The sequence below is a fragment of the Bactrocera dorsalis genome, chromosome 2 (assembly GCF_023373825.1).
Source record: "Bactrocera dorsalis isolate Fly_Bdor chromosome 2, ASM2337382v1, whole genome shotgun sequence".
In the NCBI taxonomy this organism is placed as follows: domain Eukaryota; kingdom Metazoa; phylum Arthropoda; class Insecta; order Diptera; family Tephritidae; genus Bactrocera; species Bactrocera dorsalis.
This window is the reverse complement of record NC_064304.1, coordinates 99,066,011-99,088,738: the sequence shown is the minus strand read 5'-3', so window position 1 is coordinate 99,088,738 and position 22,728 is coordinate 99,066,011. Positions and strand designations below refer to the sequence as shown.

At 35.3% G+C, this 22,728-nt stretch overlaps 1 protein-coding gene across 3 annotated transcripts in view; it reads left to right on the top strand.

Moving 5' to 3' along the window:
* LOC105231520 (regulator of G-protein signaling loco) overlaps positions 1-22,728 on the top strand; it is a 50,193-nt gene that overhangs the window by 21,174 nt on the left and 6,291 nt on the right. Inside the window, exons 3-6 of one of the 3 annotated variants that reach the window (XM_049449256.1) lie at positions 1,630-1,641; positions 2,975-4,518; positions 9,309-9,318; positions 17,571-17,578. The exons of the other annotated variants lie outside the window; for them this stretch is intronic. Coding sequence (XP_049305213.1) covers positions 1,630-1,641; positions 2,975-4,518; positions 9,309-9,318; positions 17,571-17,578 — 1,574 coding nt within the window. The remainder of the gene's footprint in view (positions 1-1,629; positions 1,642-2,974; positions 4,519-9,308; positions 9,319-17,570; positions 17,579-22,728) is intronic. 3 annotated transcript variants of the gene reach the window in all.

Here is a 22,728-nt window from a genome sequence, read left to right as displayed (position 1 = left end):
AATGAAAATTCATTGAATCCATATATATTGAAAATTTGTTTTAACGATAATTTGCGTATATTCTTATACATTTCGGAATAATAATTGAATTATGCATAATTTTTCAAGAATGTAAATACAGACAGCTGTTCGCTTACGCTCCAACTGCTGTCGGACATTGTTGTAGCAACAGGGGATTAAATTAGAAAATTAGTGTGTAAAGTTGGTATTAAGACCCAACTGGATCTATTGATTCGTTGATTTGTAACGGGTGATTTTTTTGAGGTTAGGATTTTCATGCATTAGTATTTGACAGATCACGTGGGATTTCAGACATGGTGTCAAAGAGAAAGATGCTCAGTATGCTTTGACATTTCATCATGAATAGACTTACTAACGAGCAACGCTTGCAAATCATTGAATTTTATTACCAAAATCAGTGTTCGGTTCGAACGCTTTTTTATCGACAAATTTTGTTCAGCGATGAGGCTCATTTCTGGTTGAATGGCTACGTAAATAAGCAAAATTGCCGCATTTGGGGTGAAGAGCAACCAGAAGCCGTTCAAGAACTGCCCATGCATCCCGAAAAATGCACTGTTTGGTGTGGTTTGTACGCTGGTGGAATCATTGGACCGTATTTTTTCAAAGATGCTGTTGGACGCAACGTTACGGTGAATGGCGATCGCTATCGTTCGATGCTAACAAACTTTTTGTTGCCAAAAATGGAAGAACTGAACTTGGTTGACATGTGGTTTCAACAAGATGGCGCTACATGCCACACAGCTCGCGATTCTATGGCCATTTTGAGGGAAAACTTCGGACAACAATTCATCTCAAGAAATGGACCCGTAAGTTGGCCACCAAGATCATGCGATTTAACGCCTTTAGACTATTTTTTGTGGGGCTACGTCAAGTCTAAAGTCTACAGAAATAAGCCAGCAACTATTCCAGCTTTGGAAGACAACATTTCCGAAGAAATTCGGGCTATTCCGGCCGAAATGCTCGAAAAAGTTGCCCAAAATTGGACTTTCCGAATGGACCACCTAAGACGCTGCCGCGGTCAACATTTAAATGAAATTATCTTCAAAAAGTAAATGTCATGAACCAATCTAACGTTTCAAATAAAGAACCGATGAGATTTTGCAAATTTTATGCGTTTTTTTTTAAAAAAAAGTTATCAAGCTCTTAAAAAATCACCCTTTATTATATTATTACGACGTCATATATCAAGCAAGGTATAAGCCAGATTGTGATAAAATATCAAAGCAATTTTCTTTTTGATACACTCGTATTTACGACAAGTATGATTTATAAATACTTAGCTATCATTTTATGTATGTGTATTGAAAATAAGATCAAAAAATGCTTTATTTTACGCATTCATGATTGAAATTCATATGGCACCAGTATGACTAAGTTTTGATGTGACAAATAAATACGATCATATAATGATGCATGATCGATGAAGATCGTGCTGAAAACCACGTTTGCTCTCCTCTAAAAGTGCTGCTATACAGTGCATTTAATGGGTGAAATGAACTGAAAACTGCAGTTTATGCAGATCACGTATCCCTAGCGGGTATGTATCATACACATACGTATATGTGCACAAGCTTAAAGTCATATGAATATATAGGGTTTTTCAACAAGAGCGCTACAAAGAAAAAACATTCGTTGCCGTTATATATGGAACTCCATTTTTTTCATAGCCACCACGGCACGCTTGCAGTTGTCCAGACGCTGAACCCTTTCGACGGTTTCCAAGCATAAATCGGCCGATACTGGTGCAATTTCACGTTCCATAGACTTGACGTAACGCCACAGGAAATAATAACGGCGTCAAATCGCACGATTGAATTGGCCAGTTGACTAGGCCATTTCGTGAGATAACACTTTCGCCAAACTTGGTTTCCAATAAATCGATTGTGACACGATTGTGGCTTGTAGGGTCGTCCACATATTCTCTATATCTTTCAATTCAGGCCAAAAATATTCGGTTATCATTGAGCGGTAGTGATCAAGCAAGAAGTACGGCCCAATAACGCCGCCGGCCCATAAACCGCACCAAACCGGTGCCCATTACCGGATGTAATGGTGACTCAAGGAGTACGTATGAATGTATTTTCACAGGAATAAAGAATTTCATTAATATCCCAAACCGTCTTTGTTTTATTAAAAAAAAAAGAAATTATGCCACTGACTCTGAATTTCGGAAGTAAATTTTAATAATTTCGACTCGTTTCGTATATCTTACCATGATGAAAAGCAAAACTTACGGAAGAGATGTAAAAAGAGCTGGAAAAAGTATAGCGTCGTTTGCTGTCCCGATCTACTTTTGTAGTGCCGTATTGAAAAACCCTCTAAAAGGGAAAAGTGTTTACTTTTGCTCTTGAGGACTTACACTTCTATGTCCATACTCCAGCGTTATTAATCTGATTTTCAACGTATTTCATTTGCAAACTAATTAATTTCTTCAGTATCGTTCTGTTTTTCTTTTATACTAACAATATGAACATGATCACATAACAATATACGCCATAACCTAGGCATCTAGGCACTTATTGGAATTTATTGTAAATACTCTGTACACAATTGCGGCGCCGATCTCCACCTGATTTCGAAGAAAGGTGTGAAGCAAATTCCTAGTGAGGAACGATCCAATCGATCGATCTGTTGAGCTTTCGCGTTCATTAGATTGGTAGGCCGGCGTGTGCAGATGCTAGGGGCAGGTAACCAGCCGGAGAATTTACTTAAATTGCTGTGCAGCAGCAAAGAATTCAGTCTAATGCTGGCAAGCAGTGCGTGCGTAACATAGCAAAACTTTGCAGAGCGGAAGACTGATAAATAATCTTAAAACCTAAAAAAGTAGCAGTGCTTGAACGAATTTATTGCAAATTAAAAGTAATCCTTTAGTTGCCACACCAACTCATTACAAAATAGAACCCACAAAATAATTGAAATTTAATTCCCAAAACAGCCACGAAATACACGATATAAACTATGTATGAGACAAATCAGTTTGAAGTTAAAAATGAGGCATTTGAAAACGGTAAATTGTGCAAAAATTTAGAGATCGTTTCGAAACACGAGCCTAAAGATTCAAAACACCAAAGACAGAGCAAAACCAATGCATTAAAAAACGCTACAAAAATAAAGAATAATAAAAATAATATCAACTCTCAAGAAACAATAACAAATAATAATAAAAATTATATCAACTCTCAAGAAACAATAACAGAGAAATTAGAAAATAATAATAACAAACAACAACATTTACAAAAAGTGCAACAAAACCAAAAACTCCACGAGAAACTTCTCAAACACACACCAACAACAAAGCCCAACAACATTGCTAATATGGTCGAACGCTTTGTTGAAACACTCAGTCAAATTAATGATTCGGCTGTCTTCGATGCCAGCTTCGAGATCAAACACCTGCCGGAGACACCACAACGTCTGCTGCGGCATCGCTGTGTAACCGAAGTGGATCGTGAGAGCCTTGCACGCTTCGTACGTAACTTTGAGGCGCGCCAACAGCACCAACATCAGCAGGTGCAACAGCAAGATCAACAAGAACAGACGCAAACACAGAATACATGCCGCCGCAACAGCAGTAGCGCGCGCACAACACCAAAGAGTTCCCCATATCTGTGTCGCAAAGCAAAAGCGCTCTACCAGAATGTCTTCAACGGCGGCAATACGAGTCAGCAAAGCAGTCGTAGTAACTCACCGTGGTTGCGCGGCGCCAACACGCCAGACACACAATCTACACACTCCGATTTGGGTTCGGCCGATAGTCAAACGCACTTGGATGAACTGACTGCTGCAGAGCTAATGCCAGCGCCGAAGGAACAAAAGCCTAAATGTTGCAGTCACTTTCAGCGCTCACAATCCGAACGCTCCAGCTATCGTTCAGCAGTCAAAGTATTGCAGTTTTTCTCCGGCAAAAAGAAGTGCAAATCAAATAAAACGACAGCGGTTGCTGCAACAACAGTTACGTCGTCGTCACCGCTACCGTTACGCGCAACAGCGCTCGGCTGTCAACCGCTACCGCAATCCGATGTGGAAGACAATATCGAAGATGACTACTACTTTGAAGGCGTGCATGTTGAAGACTATGACGATAATGAAGATGTGCTTGCTGATATAGCAGCGGCACAGCAAGAGCAGGATGAGCATGATGACGGTATTTCTTCGGCCAGCTCGAATATCACACAATCCAGCGGTCGCAGTCAGAATCACACGCCAGACTCCTCATTTGAATTGCACTCACCACTAGTGCCCACCTTCAAGGTCACACCGCCGCAGCACACCAAAGGTTGTCGCAATCCCGCCTATGAACTGGCGCGCTTCCTGCGCGGCTCCTTCCATACCAAACGCGCCTCAGTTACGAAGTTGCGGCGCTCCATCAGTGATCCAGATACATTTGAACAAATTGATTTTACGCAACCGCCGACGTGTCACCGCCGCAAAAACAGCAGCAACAGCAATAACCAAACCATAAAAGGTGTCAAATCAGCGGAAATAGCAAGCTTAGCCGCCGTGTCAGCACAGACCATACGCGTGAGTCACATCTAACTACTCATCTACTTCCACTTCCACAATACCACTCTCCTGCATACACCCCCAAACCCGTTATGCGCCATATACTAGCTCTATTGTGCATAGTTTTGTTAAACTTTTAAGGTTTTACGACTTAGTTGTCAACTAAAATGGGTTGGAGGCGTGCACCAGAAGCCACAATGCCGTATTTTCCATTTTCCCGTACATCATACATATTTGTTATTTTATTATTGGCGCATATCGGTTTACTCTACTATAATTAAGTTTGTTTTGTTGTAATTTGATAATAGGAAATATGAAATTTTCCAAATAACGGTATAAGTGTATATTAGTGCCACGCGACATGCCGGCCCATATAGTGTCATACAGTCATTATAATATACGCATACATACATGATTTTTCTGATATTGAGTTCAACTCAAAATTTAATTTAGATGCGGCCGAAAATATTTTATTATTTTATTTTTTAATACAAATACACTAGTAATTAAAATACCTTTAAGTGCATAATTTTTTAAGAAAAGTGTAAGTAAGTGTGTTAGTCGTATGAGATTTATGAATTTCACAGAAATTTAAGCGTTTCTCTAGAATAGCTTAAATTCTAATATCCAAATAAACTATTATAAAAATTATGAATACAATAACAGATGTTCTTGAATTTTATAAATATTCGAGGTTGTTTAAATTCTTCGAAATGCTCTCATATCATCGCAAAACTTCAGTTCTACAGCAAGCGAGTAGTTTCAGCACCATTTCCAGAAAAATTTTAGTACTTTTGCGTACGATTTCCAATCATATATTGTAAGTAATATGTTGACTTTTACTTATTTGAGAATTAGGGGATATCTCTGTAATGTGGTTGAGTGTGTTACGTCTTCAGTTAATTTCATTATATCAACTGATTGCTTGTCCGTTTAAAATTTAAACAGATGTTATTTAGTTTCTATGTTCTGAAAGTGCCCAGTTCACTATACTGTTGAATCTATCAACTGACACATTAGGCTTCCATTTTTGTTTTCTGAATTTTCCTAACGTAATTTTCGCTTCATTTTTTTGTACGGTTTTCATTTCAAAATATCAAATGTACACATTTTTTTGCCGCTAGTTTTGGGCTGTTTCTCTTATAAATATTATAATAAGCTGGCGGGTTCCATACAGTTGAAAATATTAGGTTGTCAAATATCTCCCTTCCGCTTTTTTGCTCTTTATATTGGATTTAGTTCAAGTATGCGCCGTTTCGTTCGATAATCTATTTCCATCTAGATGGCAACTTCATAATACCACCCTCGTAGGAGCTCCCCTCCTTATTTGCCAAGAGCTCGGACAGCCACTTTTCACAAGCCTCTTTTGAGTTAAATTTTACACCAACAAGGACGTTCGCCATGGACAGGAACAGGTGGTAATCACTTGGCGCTATGTCCGGGCTATATAAACCTCCCATCCCGTAGCTTCATCAACGAAGTGTGTGGTCTGGCGTTGTGCTAGAGGAACACTACACCCTTCCTGCTGGTCGATCGCCTGCTCCAAGCGGTCCAGTTGTTCGCAGTAAATGGTAGAATTAAGCGTATGGCCATTGGAGAGTCAAAATCATGCGGCACACAAATATCAAGCTTTTTTGTGTATCCAGCCTTCGGCAGATGGTTTAAAATGGTTTGGTGACTAATTTCCATCTTCTGGGCTATGTCACGAGATGCCACATGCCGGTCTAACTCGATGATTTCCATAATTTGATCGGTATTCGTCGTCACAGGCCTTCCGTCGGCCGGCTAATCCATAGTGTCGTTTCCATCCGCTCTGAATCGTCGAAACCATTCCTTCGTTCGAAGTGATAGAGTACCATCCTCCAAAACACCATCAATCTCACGGAACGTTTCTCTAGCGGATTTGCCTTTAATGAAGGAAAACTTTAAAATACCGCGAATTTCGACGTTAGTGAACTCCATGTTTACACGTCTATAACTGTTCAACGCAATATCCAAACTAATCATGCATGGCGTCGTTTTGTGAGTTATGTCAAGACCTTTCAAAGATGTATAGTATTGCCAGACAAAGACAAAAGGCGGAAGGGAGATATTTGGCAACCTAATATTATCTTTCGTTGTAAGAATCACATATCTTCTCACATAAATAATGGTCCACATCCAGAGAGTTACAAAAACCGTTTTCATAACCAATATTCTACATGTAATTTTCCAAAACTGAGTAAACGAACAAAACGCCAACTTAGTACTATATAGTTCGCGGCCTAAGCAACTAACCGATGATTAGCTTTATCGATATATTTAGCAGGATCGCCAGTTAGAATTGTATAATTGTAAACTAGTTCTAGAGTCGAAAAATTACATTTAAAACAGTTTTTAAGTTGAAAATTGCTGTCTTACACCAATATATTCCGTTTAAAATTATCGTTATGCACAAGCAAGTGTATCGATATTTCATGCTATCGATTTGCTTTTGCTTTGCTCCACCCCATTTAACTACTTAATATTCCACAGCAATGTGCTTTTTTCTACCACTTTCGATTCAAATAACGCGATATCTGATTTCCGAATATGGCTCGAAAGTCCAAATGTTTAGCGTTTCACACAAATTTGGCTTTAGTGAATCTCTTACTTGGGAGCTAACGCTTTTTGATTATAAATTTACTAATTAATTATTATGTAAACGCGTGTCACAGGAAATTAAAAAAAATATATGTAATTTGAAAAATATATACTTAGCTAACTTACATTCCTAATTTTTTTGCAAATTTCTTTTAAACTTTATAAAAAATGTTTTGTTTGTATTTTTTTAATTAAAAGCCTACAATTTCGCAAAATTCCTTGTTTATAGTACTATTCTAGGATGATAAATGATTTTTAAAAATACAAGTATGGGCAAAAAGTAGTAAGACTTTGTTCATTGTTTTAAAATTCCGAGTCGTAAGCATAGATCCAAGTCTCATAACCAGTAATAATACGTTTCATGACATCCTTTTCATAGACGTTAAAGCCACGATGTTTTTCGAAAAATTGAGCCCTCTACTTTTCATAAGCCCAAATGATCATTCAAAATGGTTTACACTGATCCTTCCGATATTCCAACAATGCCAGCAAGATCTTTGACTGTTAATCGTCGTTTCTCAAGTACCAATTCAACGCGTTTCGACCCTCTTGAAATAATTTGTACCAATCCAAAAGACGTGCTCGCGACAAACAATTATCACCGAAGGCCTTTTCCAACATTCTGAACATTTCGGCACCAGAAATTTGATTCCGCCCACAAAATTTACTGAAACTGCTATTTTCAATAATTTCACTCATTGTCAAAATTGCCGAATGCACTTCTAAACACTAATAATTATTTTGGTGCGACATTTGGCACGGATGTCACTGACAGACATAGCAACCTAGAAACGAATAGATTTTTGCGCGAGATTTAAATTAAAAAGTCTTACAGTAAGTGTGTGATCGGTCGAAATGAACACATTCGAAATTATTGCCATATTTTTTTGTTTTTTTAGTAGTCGCTTATTTTATTTTATCGCAACCAAACTGTGTTTATAATTTTTATTAATATTTTCAAATATTCATAAACTTTTCCGCTTTATATCGCACGCCTTGCACTTGAATTCCTCTTAATTAATTTTATTGGCATCTCAATTGTAAACACAACTCTGATAAGATCTTGGCAAATCAATTAGTAGGAATTGCGCTATTGTCTTATTGCAATATGCTCTTACGACATTCATTAGACAATGCAAGTCGCGACCACGCTCACAAATCTTCAAGTTTATTATTTTTAATTTAGCTCTTCATATGTGGTTCGCATGCCCAGCGCTATTTCTGTTAATTGAAATCCATTTATTTTTAATTTTCGAACATTGGATTATTGTTTTCATTGCTCAAATAAATGTAGACTTTTAAATTTAATATTTACTTTTTCATTCCCTTTGGCTTGGTAAATAATTAATTTGTTATTTACTTTCCGATCTTTAAAAAAAAATAGAAATATATAAAAGAGCACAGAAACGAGCTTTCTGTACTCAAAGGGTCTCTGGCTTAAAGAAATTTCAACTAAAAATACTGAAAAAATAGTAGTGAACATTAAAGATACAACGCCAAGTTTTTCCGGAAAGTAATAGGATCCTCCAAAAAGGCCACCACTTCTTGCTAAAGCAACATATGGGCAAGCATGCTTGATCATATCAAACGTCTCTGTCGCAGATTTACCGACTTTCACACCTTTCTCGTCTCTAATGAACGTTTCATTCATATTTTATTAAGATATTTTTCTTGATTTTGATCGGTCAGTTTGAATGGCATTAACATGTACCTATGCTTCGTTCAGAACAATTCATTCGGAGATTGTAGCGTTGCTTTGGACAATAAATAAATAAAAGCTTTCCATACATGGACTTGATTTGGATCGAACTATCGACCATGCCGGCAGATGGGCAATTTCTTAGGTAGAAAAGAGCTTGTGCAAAATTTCAGATCGATATCTCGAAAACTGAGAGAGTACCTTGCGTATTTATAGACAGATAGACGAACATGCCTAAATGTACCTCGTGAAAAATTTATTATACCTTTCACACCCTAAGCATAAATATCAAAATAAAATTATAAATAAGTAAAACAATAAACAGAGCGTCTGGTCACATAAATCCACCCACAACCCGCTTACATATGTATAAGAAAATACATGCATATATAGAATTATCTTTCTACTACGCGCTCATATCTCTCCAGCTGCAAGTAATCAAGCGCATGAATAAAGGCGGCAGCCGGCAAAAAGTGCAACATTTTCAAACTAAAGCATCGTAAAAGAGGCACATTCTCACAAACGTATTTATATGTATGTTTTTCATGTCTCTCAATTATCAGCTGAACTTCCATGTGATCTTTAATAAATAATAAAATGATATAAAATTAAAAAGAGGCGCATGTTCGACGATAAAAGAGCAACAATGAAAAGCAAATAGATAAACCACTGCAAGTTACTCAAAATCAAAAAAAGAGAGAAATGCTAAGAGAATTTTGGAAAGATATAGTTCACCTAAGAGAGGGTATACGCTCTTAATACATATGATAGCCATATGAAAAGTGATAAAAATGCACAAAAAGTTAAAGACACACCTTTTACAAAATATTTTTATTTTTTTAATGCGGATTTAGTTGTTAAGAGTTCCTCCTTTAACTTCTACTGTACCCATAGTTAAAGTTTTCTATCCTTTCGATTTTGAAAAGTTAATTTGTAACATTGTCAGCTACAACTTGCAATATATAAAATCAATTAAAAGCAATTAAAATATATTAATTGCCAGTGAATGTTAATTTACGCTCTTTTGTTACTTCAAGAAAGCCATATTGACCGCTCTTTTATAAGAGGGTCTTTTTTTCTCATCATATATTCAAATTCAAATTTGCGAGGGTGGACCAAATAATTACCAAAACGAAGTATCGCTAGCTTTTTGATTATATTATACTAATACATACCAGGAGCTGAAGTCTAGAAAAGAAAGGAGAGGACAGTTTCTGGGGTAGAATTTAAAACACGTTATCTGTATTTCCAACAAAACTAAGAGTCGTGAAGAAAAAATGTATGTATATGGCAATATTGAGGGTAATGAAAAAATTTAAAAATTTTGTATATAAACTTTTTTTCACTTAACCTCAAAAAAAAAGTTTGTAAGAGATAAAAATAAAAAATCCAAAAATTTGATTATTTAATTTTTTACAGTACATACATATTTGTAAAAAATCAAAACACAAAAATTATATTTTTAAATTATTTTTATAGAACTTGTTGTTTTACTGGAAACGCAATAAACTGTTTTTAACCTTTAAAAATTCAACCAAGCTCCTCTCATTCCTTTTCCCTTTTTCCTCAGATAAACAGAAAATTAGTTTTCCTTTAATGTTTGTTATTTTATCTTACGCTTCCGTTTCATCCAACGTTGATGTTTTCTTATTTTCAGTAATTGAAAAATTATTCATATTTCAATATTTGAAAATATTCTGTTTGAAAACATATATCATACTTATTTTATTATATTTTACTTTTCTATATTTATTATACCTACAATGAAATATTGCTTCCATACCTTCTACTCTACTTGCTGCTCCTCTCATTGTCACCATGTCTCTCCGGCTCAACATGCTGGAAGAGCGTTTCTCATAGTTAACTGAGTAACTGTTTGTGCCGCTTTAATAATTATTTTCCATATTTATTTTCTAAAATATTTTACTCATACTTCTGCCGCAGCTCATTCATTCTGCATTTGTTTTACTTTGTTTCTGTTTTTATTTTTGGCTTTTCTTTTGCATTTGTTTACTTTTCCAACTCACTTTTTGTGGCGTTTGGAGCGCACAGCTGGCAAATACAAAAGATTGACTTTACTTACTTACTAGCTTATGCGTGGCGAGTTTATTTGTGAAGTCAGCCAGCCAGTCAGTTATCGCCCGGCAGTTGAGTTTCGTTCGTGTCGTATACGCTCGCCAAGTCAGCTTCGACGTTGTTAAAAGTGCGGCTCGCAGTGTGCTACGTCAAGTGGAACCGTTCCACAGTACATGAATATATACAAATAGTGCATACATACTTACGACACGTACTACGAGCAGTGCGATTATTTTATGATTTTCATATTTTTTAGTTGAATATTAACTGCTGATTCTTTTAATATTGTTTTAATTGTTTTTCCTTGCAATTTGTGTTTCGCTGTCGTTACTTGTCGTTGCTTGTCGACTATAATATTTTATCACTACTGAAAGAGAAAAATATTGTTTTTATTTGTTAAACAAAAAAATCATACAAATAGTGCTTGATTATTAAAAAATATATAGCAGTGAAGAAGTTAAACAAAAAATCGGCTCTTCTGAGAATTCACTGGTACGTGCAAATTATCATTAAATCGAAAAAATAAAAATATTTGTATGCTATTGAATTTATATAAACAAAAATTTTAATATTTTATGTCTCATCTAAATTTTGAATTTTTTTTATTATTAATTTTGTTAGTGTTTTAAAATTTAACTTCTGAATAAAATCTGCTGACAAAAAAAAAATAATAAATATGAAGTATAAGTCACGAAATGCCACAGAAATCACACAAATTTAATTTTTTTTTCCAAAATTTTCAAAAAATAGTAAATAAATAAGTTTTTAAATGTGGTTTATGACACGTCTGCGGTTTTTAGTCGCTTGCAAACATATCTTTTGTTTACTCGCGCAAACCATTAAACATGGGACTTGCAATTTTACTGAATTTTTAAAAAGAAATTTTATTTTATAAAATGAAAATAATGGCATTAATGTGACATTGAAACCAATTATGTAAATTTAAGTATTTTACCAGTTCATCTGCGTTCTATTCAAAATAAAATAAATTTTAAACGGAAAAACTTCTAAAATTCGAATATAAATTTCAAAAGTTCAGATCAGTGCACGGCGCCTCCAAGTTCGTGCATTCTTAAATGACCTGGATAACACTAAATGAACTGCGGCCTTCAGGGTCTTACCAACTCCTGCACTGGACTATAGTTTTGATGTGAAATTTTGATTACCCCCTGGGCCGGTGGTTACAATATTCTGCCAACTGAGTATTCTGGGGTGACACTCAGGAGAAATGTGTAGGTGGCTAATGGCGCAACTATCTCCGTCCGGCTAAAACATGGCAGGCCTCGGAGTAAGAAATCTTAAAATAGAGGTACTTGCGGGGCCTAGCACGACAAGACACTACTGAGTTGAGGGTCTATGCCCCTTATTGCGTAAACCACATCTTGTTACCCACAAGCAAATGGCAATGGTCTTGGTAGGCGAATACATGGGTATCAGCATTTACTTGGCACTGAACAAATCGTTTTCAGCTTATTTCTAAGAAGCCCACAATAACAATAACAATCCATATGCAATACTGAGAAATAAAGAAAAGTTCATTGTTTATTTAGTTTACAATATTTTATACATGAGTAGTTATTTACATACTAAATACTTGCATTGCATTACGTATGCCTATAATTCTGACCAACTTGCAGTTCTTGAAACGCAGAAAGAATGTAATGAAGAACTAAATAGACACTGTCCTTAAGTTAACTGCTCATTCACGTCAATCGTCAATGACTTAGCAACGGCGTCAGTCGGTGCCGACAAAATTCTTACACACAAATGTAAATGGATTGGTGTGCGTTAACGACGATCCTCCGTAGTCATTGAGGCATTCAGTCAGTTTAGTAGTCAGTCAGTCATCAATTCTCATAAAGGTTTTGCGTAACGCTCATTTTGCATTTCATCAGCGTGCGAAACATTTAAATACACAAAAGCACTCAAAGAAGTAATAAAAATCAAAAAGGCGATATACAAATAAATGTACACACATCTACACAAATACACACATACATCCATAGTTATGAATGTTTGTACTATATATATACTTGTAAATATGTATAAATTGCAACTCAAATCCTCAATAGTCTGCGAAATAAATAGAAATTAGCGACAGGCAACCGCAGCCGGCAAATAGCCTGTGCTCCAAGGTGGGAACGGTTCACCGGTATCTATATACACAGATACATATATTTACATATGTGTGTGCAGTAGTATGCCTAAGTATAGCTAAGCCTTGCTTTGCCTTGCCCTTGTCGCCTTTTTGGCGCTTGTGGGAGCATGTGTGTGCCATTCTCACATACAGGCGCGGGTGTATGATCTGAGTTGGATCTTTATGACAAAATTGACCGTTACTTAAAAATATTGCATCTGTATACACATACATGCATATTTCTATTTACAAGTTATTATAGTGGTTAAAAATTTGTTCGAATATATTGGGTAGTCGAAAAAGTCTTTTCGTATTTCTAAACAAACTTCAACTTATTTTTTTATATTTATACTAATAAATAAAAAAACAAATATATACCATTTTGCTCGAACATTTTTTGCCCTTTTTCCGCTAGAGACATTATTCCAAATAGATTTTTAATACCTAATTATTTTAGATATTGGCTGTAGCTAATTATAAGAGTATGGTTGCCAAATTAATACCACCGTTTATAAAATATTTTTTCGCATTATAGTATTTCCTTCATAAATCTTTCATATTAAAAAAAAATTAATTGCAAAGAGATCCCTTAATTTGGGTTTTGTAAAAGACGCCACTATGAATTTTGTAATAAAAAAAATAATGAGATAGTTAGAATTTTATACGAAGCGGTGTCAATCATCCTTCGAAAACCAGGTGTATCCTGTATCGGGTTTTTAGTATACAAATTTTTTAACTTTTTCTGTATTTTTAAATAAAAATTATTTATGAAATTTTTTTTATGAACAAACACAAACACGAAAGTTTGATACTTACATTGTGACACAAAAGCACCCGGAAATTGTAATTAAATTCCCCGGCTAAATGATATTTCAAATACAATGTTCAAAAAAAAGTATGTGTTTTGCTAAGTTGGTAGGACTGTCCTTAAATACTATGCCAAATATGAGCGCGATCTGTCAACCAGTTTCTTTAACAAAGAACTTGTCTCTTGTGCGGAATCATTGCGAATCATTCAAAGACGATCGAGAGATCGTTGAAGACATGCCTCGTTCAGAACGATCCTCGACCTCTGCAACTGCAAAAAATATTAAAAAAGATAATTATATGGTGCTTGAAAATCGTTAAATCAAATGTTAGAGAGATGTCAAGAGACGACCTGTACGACTTTTGACTTCTTCAACTGATGAAAATATTGAATTTAGAGAGATGGCAAGAGAGCTCGTCATCTCTCGCGAATCCGTTCGAATGATTTTGGTGGATATTTTGGGTATGAAACGAGTTCTTGCTCGGCTCGTGCCGATAAAGCTGATTTTTTTTCAAACAGAGTCCCGTAAACTTGTTTCTTTAGACTTGCTTGATTGGGAATTCCGATCCCACATTCATGGAGGGCATTATAACTGCCGATGAAATATGAGTTTGTCATGCATACATGTTACCAACTATTTCCTAAGAGTTTGCTACTAAATTACCCCTATAGAGAAATATTCTTATGCACATATGTATATTTTAAGAATTGTTATACACATGTTCTTATAACACGTAAAATGACGACAATTTATTGTTTGGAAAGCAAAACAAAGAAATAAATACCTTAATTGATGGGACAAAGATTAATTGTAGAGTATACTATATGTACAAGAGTTTACTTATGTATATCTAAAATTTGACGCTCTGAGCTTCTTTAGAAAATATTTTCCAACAAATACTACAAACTGCAACCCTTACAAATTTCACTTATCAACCACACTGCTAATCTAAATAACAGTTTTAATACTCGAAAGCACAGTAACCCCCAAAAGATAGTCTTCTAAATGTTTATTACATAAGCTTTATTTTAAGCAGCATTGTTTTTCCACTAGTTGTAACGTATTACATGAACTTTAAAGTTAATTAAAGTACCTACATTATGTGTTTAAAAAGATACAGAGTACCAATGCACAGAGTACAATAGCAATTTGTCGCTTGGCTTAAATTACAGCATAATAGCAGCCACTGTTGGATTGTCATCTTGGCAAATAGCCGGCATATCGGTTAGCAAAACCACACAAGAAAGGTGTTAAAGCATAGCATAAAATACTTTGGCTTTGCAAACACACATACATATGTATGTACCTACTATCTGCATAAATATGTAGATATGTAAAAAGACTGAAATGCCGCTTCACTTCACTACCGGTGCACATATTTTCCCAGCAATGCCGCATTTCCTTATTTCTCAGGCATTTTTTCTTCGCCCAATAGCATACATATGTACATACATATGTATATGCACATTTCTTAAGCGCTTTGTTTTGTTGGGCTTGCTTGTTGCATATTGTCTAGCTTTTTAATACATTTTCAATTATTTATTGTTGTCATTGTTATTGTATTTATATATAAAAGCTTTTGGCCAGCTTGAAGCGTAAAACAATTTACCAACATTCACACATACCCACGTAGATGCAAGTACATTTCTTTGTTTTATAACACTCGTGCATTTACATGGGCTTCTTGGCAACTCTGCTTTGTGGCGTCGGATTACCGCCGAGCGCTGAGAACTGAAACCTTACAAACAACAAGTGTTCGATAGCAAAATGTTGCTGTCCAGAAATGTGCAGCGTGCGCATTATGAAATATCAAAAATAAATAATGTTACGAAATTACACTTTATTCTGGATGCAATGAAATAAATTTTTTTTTTTTTTTCAAAATTGATTTTTTTTAATCAAAATTTTATTTTTTTTATTGAATTTTTTAGCTTCTTCTTCTTTTAACAACAAACTTTTTTCGGTCTCAAATCTCAGTGACTTGTGAATATGTCACATTCAAAGAAGTGTAATAAGCGAATTTTTCAGTCCCACCCTTGCTTTAGGTATTTAATAATACTTATATAAATAGTATTTGTTACCGATTAAAAAGTGTTAAGACGTGAATGTCAAAACATTGTATTGATACTTAGTGAGTCAAACCGAAAAAATTTCGAACGCTTTTCGTTCTTTCAAAATCTTTTTATTTCAAAAAGTTTTCTATACAATCACTTGATTCCGAACGTTTAGTTTATATGGCAGTTATATGCTATAGTGATCCGATCTGAGCAATTTCTTCGAAAATTGCATTATTGGCTTTGACTATAATCCCTACCAAATTTCTTGAAGATATCTGGTAAAATGAAAAAAATTTCTGTGCAAGCACTACATTTCGATTGTTCAGTTTGTATGCCAGCTATATGCTATGGTGGTCCGATATCGATCATTCCAACAAATGAGCAGCTACTTGGTGAAAAACGAACGGGTGCAAAATTTCAAGTCGATATCTCAAAAACTAAACTCGTGTATATTGGGTAGTCGAAAAAGTCTTTTCGTATTTCTAATCAACCTTCAACTTATTTTTTTTTATATTTATAATATAATAAAAATGTAATATGTACCATTTTGGTCGACCACCTTTTGCCATTTTCCGCTAGAGACCTTATTCCATCAGTGGAAAACTTTTCTGGTTTCGCGGCGAAAAACTGCGAAAAGTAATTTTCACAGGCTTCTCTTGAAGCCAACTTTACTCTATTAAGTTAAGTTCTGCATTCACCGAAACAAATGGTAGTCCAATGGTGCAAGGTCAAGGCTATATGGTGAATACATCAAAATTTCCCAGCCCAGCTCTCCTAGTTTTTGCGGAGTCATCAAAGATGTGTGTGGTCTAGCGTTGTTCTGATGGAAGACGAAGCCCTTTCTGTTAATCAGTTTTGGTCGTTTTTTCGATTGTTTGCTTCAATCTCATCAGTTGTTGACAGTAAAATGTAGAATCAATCTTTCGACCAAGCTGAAGCAGCTCATAGTGGATGATTCCTCTCTAATCCCACCAAACACTCAGCATTTGTTGAGCTTCACCCGGCTTGGACCATGATCTTTTTCGCACGTTATTGTCGTATTTGATCCACTTTTCGTCTCCTGTTACCATTCGCTTTAGAAATGGTTCGATTTCATTTTGTTTCAGCAAAGAATCGCATCTATTAATAAAATACGAAAATACTTTTTCGACCAATGCACACGGACAGACTGACGGCTATGACTAAATCGACTCAGTTTGCACGATGATCAATTATATATGTATATACCTGTACTCCGAAGTTTCCTTTTGGATGTTACAAATATACCCTGCTCAGAATATAAAAATGCGAATAATGCAAAAAATCACAAAGCTAATGCTAGTAATAATGAGTTTAACCTCAATACAGTCCATTGTCCACTCAGGCGTATCCGGCGTACGCACACACACATACAAACATACGAGCAAATTAATACACGGCAGCGGATGAGAAGGGACCAGCGTGTGGCAAATGCGACATTATTTTGCAATCACGACGCACAGTTACTTAGTTAGCCATGCTAGTATGATAACGCTCTTAATAACCTAACGGATTGGGTTAGCAACTGAGCGACAGCAGCCATACGCATAACTGTCGGGATGGAAGCTAAGCAGCGGCACCGTTGGACACCAGCGACAAACGAGCACAATCAGTTCTATGTCGGATAGATTTACCCGTGTATATATAGGAGGCACACGCGTCAGAAGTCAATCTTTGTATGTACATATGTATGTATGTATATGTATATATGCGTTTGTGTGTAGCTGTAGAAATATGGCAAACATATACTTATGCATTTATTATAATTGCTTTTTATTGGCAGAGTGAAACACTTTTCAATTATTGAATAAAACACTTGGGGTCGCTGTTCCACTCTCACTCATCCATAAAATTATTTATGCAGTTATGTTTTAAATTCGATATACTAGATGGCTTTTGTTTTTATTAGTAAAATGATGTCGAAAATTTCTAACCTCAAACAAATTCTGCTAACACATTTTTTTCTATAGCATTAGATTTTAGCTCCTCCATTGTGCGTTCCTTCTTCATACTTCGCCACTAAGCTTACTTTTTAACAAAATTTATTTAAAGTTACTTAATTTAGCTAACATTCGTGCTTTCCTGTTTAATTATTCGGCATTAATTTCGTCTCTTTATTTATTTATTTTTGCGTTATGTTTTAAGTGCCGATTTTTTGTCTTCCGGTTAAACAAGTCAGAGCCATTCATACGAAAAACATCACGCACTAAAAGCGTATATGTGTGTATAGGTATGAACATACATATGTATGTATGTATGTAAGTATGCATAAATATTCGCATGCGTTCACGTTGCCCTTTGACTTTGCTCATCGCTGACTTTTGCCATATTTTTATTTTCTCTTTGCCCGGCTGAAATCATTCAACTTCAAAATTGCGGGAAGTGCTGTCTGAAATAAAATAGAAAATGACTTATTTTACTAGCATTACAACCAGTTTGCATGCGTCTACAGTTGCGAGCTTAATTTTAAACTCGAACTTAAAATAATAATTAAAAATAATTTTGTTTTGAATAGTATATTGTGCGAAAGCAAATTAGTAAAACTGAATTTTTTTCGAGTTTTTTATTTATACCCAAGTTATATATCGTCATCTAAAATGCAAAACAACGTATCTTCAAAAAACAGAAATAAAATTCGCTGTCAGATATAATAACCATTTTATAACCAAAACTGAAATTTTGTTTCCATATGAGTGGTTTCTATTATAACGATTTTCCTTCGCCTGTAAACTTATGAAAAGTGATGTTACGTTATTTTGCATTTTAGGGGGCGATATGCGGCTTCCGAATTCATTTAGCAATAAAAGAATCTTTATATAAAATTATCCATCTTGATTAGAAAATCACTTTAACTTTCGTATTTCCGAATTGAGTTCGGCTAAATATAAGCATATAACTCTTTTCCGCTGCAAGGAAGCTTCCATTTTGACACAAGCTTAGCAAACGGTAGTTCAGTCTAAGCGAATCACCAACAAACTTCCACCGAAATTCAAAGCAGTAAGCTAGGAAACCGATCGCTTAAATATTTATTTCTTTCAAAAAGGAGTCAATATGAAAAATCTACAACTACCGAATATAAAAATATTTTTTTAATAACGAAAATTGTCTATAAGTAAATAAAAAGTGTGCGTAGAAAAAGTCAATATTACAAAAATTCTTTCCGATCTGAAAATAAAATTACAATAATTATATACATATTAACTTCGAAAATACCCTCAATTTGTAGATTCGTGTTCAAATACCATGTCAAATTCCAATTATGACCAATTAAAAAAAAATATATTTTCAAAATTTTTCCAAAAAACAAAACGTTAATTTCGGTTATACAAAAGCTATAATGCCCTTAAAAACCCTTTAGTGACTCAATTTGAACAACATCGTCGGAGAGTGCTCCGTTGCCTTGGATAACAACCCATGCTAAATTTTTTGAAGATAGTTCGTCAATGAAAAAACTTCCCATAGATGCACTTTAATCCTGTTGTTCAGTTTTTATGGCAGCTACATATATGCTATAGTGAGCAGATCTGAACAATTTCTTCAGAGATTGCATCAACGCGTTAGGCTGTGATTACAGCCTTCTGCGTGAAAAAGATTTTTTTTTACTAAAAAATATTATCCGTTCAATGGACATTAGAGCGGGTCGATTTTTTCTATAAAATCGCATAAGCGAGAAATGTTCAACTCTACTTAATGGGTCTAAAATCTGTTTCGAACCACCGAAATGGTATCGGTTTTCATAAAAAAATTAAATTTTTTGGCATGTCAAATTCGATTTTTGATCAGATCAAAAAACTGTTAGGTTTTTGTATGAAGAACATAAAGAAAAAAATTATAGTGATCGATTTAAAATATTTTTCGAGGAAAACGCGTTTAAAGACAAACTAATGGGGCTGATTGAATCGAGAAGATGCGCTCTAGAAGGCTGTAACTGTAAAACTTTAACAGTATATCGATTTTTATAAAGTTAGAACTTATCGAAATATAAAAAATGTATTTTTTTCAATTTCACACTAAGTTTTGTGCCCCTTAAATAATTTGCAGCTTGAATTTAAGTTATTTATGACGAAATTGCAGATTTCCGACACTCCCAGCAATTTGCCAGCGTATACAATACATATGTATGTAGAATTCGAGCTTTACATTTGCATTTATGCCCATTATTCGCTGTATGATTGTTGTTGTTGTGTCTGCTAGCATGGTTTGACAATTGTGCGTTTGCTTCAGAGTCGCACCAGCTACAACTACTTATAATGTTGATGACAACAAATTGTGCGTTGTCAAAGCGACGAACAATTGTTGCAATTACCACAGCGATTTGGTTTATTGTTTTGTTGTATGTACATATTTTTTTGTAATGTTCTCGCTTCATTTTCTCATCGGTTGTGACTTGGCTCCACTTTGTCGCATTTGCACACACATTTTCAAACGCCCCTATTGGCTAGTACACACTCAAACACTCATAGTGTATGTACATTTGTAGTTGACGCTCCCAAATTTAAATTATTCTGCGTAAACGCAGTACATACATACATGCATGTGTGTATGTTCTACTCCACAATAATCCAACTGAATTGCTTGTTTCTAAGCAACATGCACTCAAATGGCTGAGCGTTTTCAATTAAGCGCGACTTTTATACACTTTTCCTGTACTCAAAATGTCACAGCACTAGCTGCCAGCTCTTCACTGCGCTATGCCGCCCACTCTGCAAGCACAGCAAGCAACAATCATCATGATCATCATCAGCCATATTGTGGTGTTATCGCTGTTGTTACTGCAATTGCACACATACACGAACGCACACGTACATATATTGATATTTTAGCACATAAATATTGTATGACCTCAATTGTGTTCACTTTCCTTCGGCGCGCACTTGACGCTCAACTCATTGCGTTCGCTCGCAAAAGCCGTCGCAGTCGTTCAGCCGTGCCAAACAAACAGTTTTACTAAACTAAATGTATATGTGTGTATGTGTGTACATGCGCTGACAGCGATCGCTCGCAATGCTGCATTAAGCTCGCGTATTAGTCAGTCTGCTAGTTTGTCGGTCAGTCGTGCGATAGTACCGCAGCGGAGAGAGAGCGAGTTGGAGTGCGTGCCAGCGAACAGCGGCTTAAGTGCGCTAAAGTCGCGGATTTCGGCGAGTTTGGCTTGTAGCTTTTCAACCACTTTGTCTTCAAACATGCAAAAGTTAAATATTGAAGATGCAGTACAAATATTTTAAAATCGTTTATTTGCCAATTAATTGACTTGAGCACCGCCCTTTGGTGAGTCGGTCGTGTGTCAAACGGAAACTTCAGCGTAAATTCCCAAATGTATACTTACACTTCCATACAGACATTCAATTGCTGGATATTATTGCTCGAAATCGTTACTTTGAGAAGTGTGAGGAAGAAGTTTACTCGTTTCTATTTCCAGAGATTACAGCGTACTTGCTCTACCAGTGCTCATATGCCCATAAAGTATAATAAATTTTTTTTTTTATATATATGTAAATATGTCACTTCCAGAAATAATTCTCAGCAAAGTACTCCATTGTCAAAATTATTCAGATGAAATGATCTTTAATAATTCGGTTTCGTTTCATTTCACAAATACCAAATAAATAAAAACAATAACCGGAAGTTGTTATAAATATTTACGAGGCCAAGGTTAAATATATTTCAGTTTTGTTATATACATAGAAAGTTAAGTGTCTGAGTCACGTAGATGCGCCTACGTATTTAGCCGTCCAAGAGCATTGAATTATTGCTGCAGCAAGAAAATTATCAACTCAGTTTTTGGTCTATTTAATTAATGACCCTCTAAAATATACATATAAGAGACTCCCTCTGAGTTTCGTTAAGTTACTTCCACATATAAAGTGTAATTCATTTCGAAGTTCCCTACTTTTGTTTAAGAAAAAACACAGAAACTTCAAATTTAATGGAGAATGTTTATTATCATTCGAAAGAACATTCTTTGGCATTTATTTTTTGAAGATTATTTTTTTCAAATGTTAGCCGCGGCTATGTCTCAGATAGTCCGTCCGTTGAGTCCAATTTTCGATGACTCGTTCGAGCATTTCGACTGATAACTGACGAATGACACGCGTTTTTTTTTTGTTCCAAGGCCTGAATCGAAGCGAGATTGTCCGCATAAACTTTTGACTTTACATATCCCCACAGAAAAAAATTTAACGATGTAATCATACGATTTTGGTGGCCAATCGACTGGCCCAAAACGTGAAGTTATGTGCTGACCGAAGTGTTCTCTCAATAAATCCATTGATTGATGCGATATCTTGGAAGTGGCGCCGTCTTGTTGAAACCAAGTGTCGCCGAGATCACGAGCTTCAATTACAGGCATCAAATAGTCAGTTATCATGGCGCGCATAGTTTAGCTTCCCAACGGTGAAAGAATATTTCAAATCAGTCAAGTCGACTTCGAATTGGGTCAATTCAAACAAACAATCAACTATTTCCTTTTATAGTATTAATATAGATTAGCTTCTCCACTACATCGTATGGTTGCTAACTGCAAGTAATGAAAGCTACAAAAAAGGTACCACCCTAATGTTTGCTCTAAAATTTTAGGTAGAATTCGGTAGTGTTATCACAAACACGTTTGGGCTATCTTTACGTGCAGAAATTACATTATTTAGCAAAAATTTGGAAGGCAATCGTGAAAATTCGTGCTTGAGTTTGATATGTGAATGTCAGTCAAAACCTATTTTCTTTAAATCACTCTTTAAATAGTATCAACATATACACTATGGTACAAATATAACAGTGTTATTCGTAAGT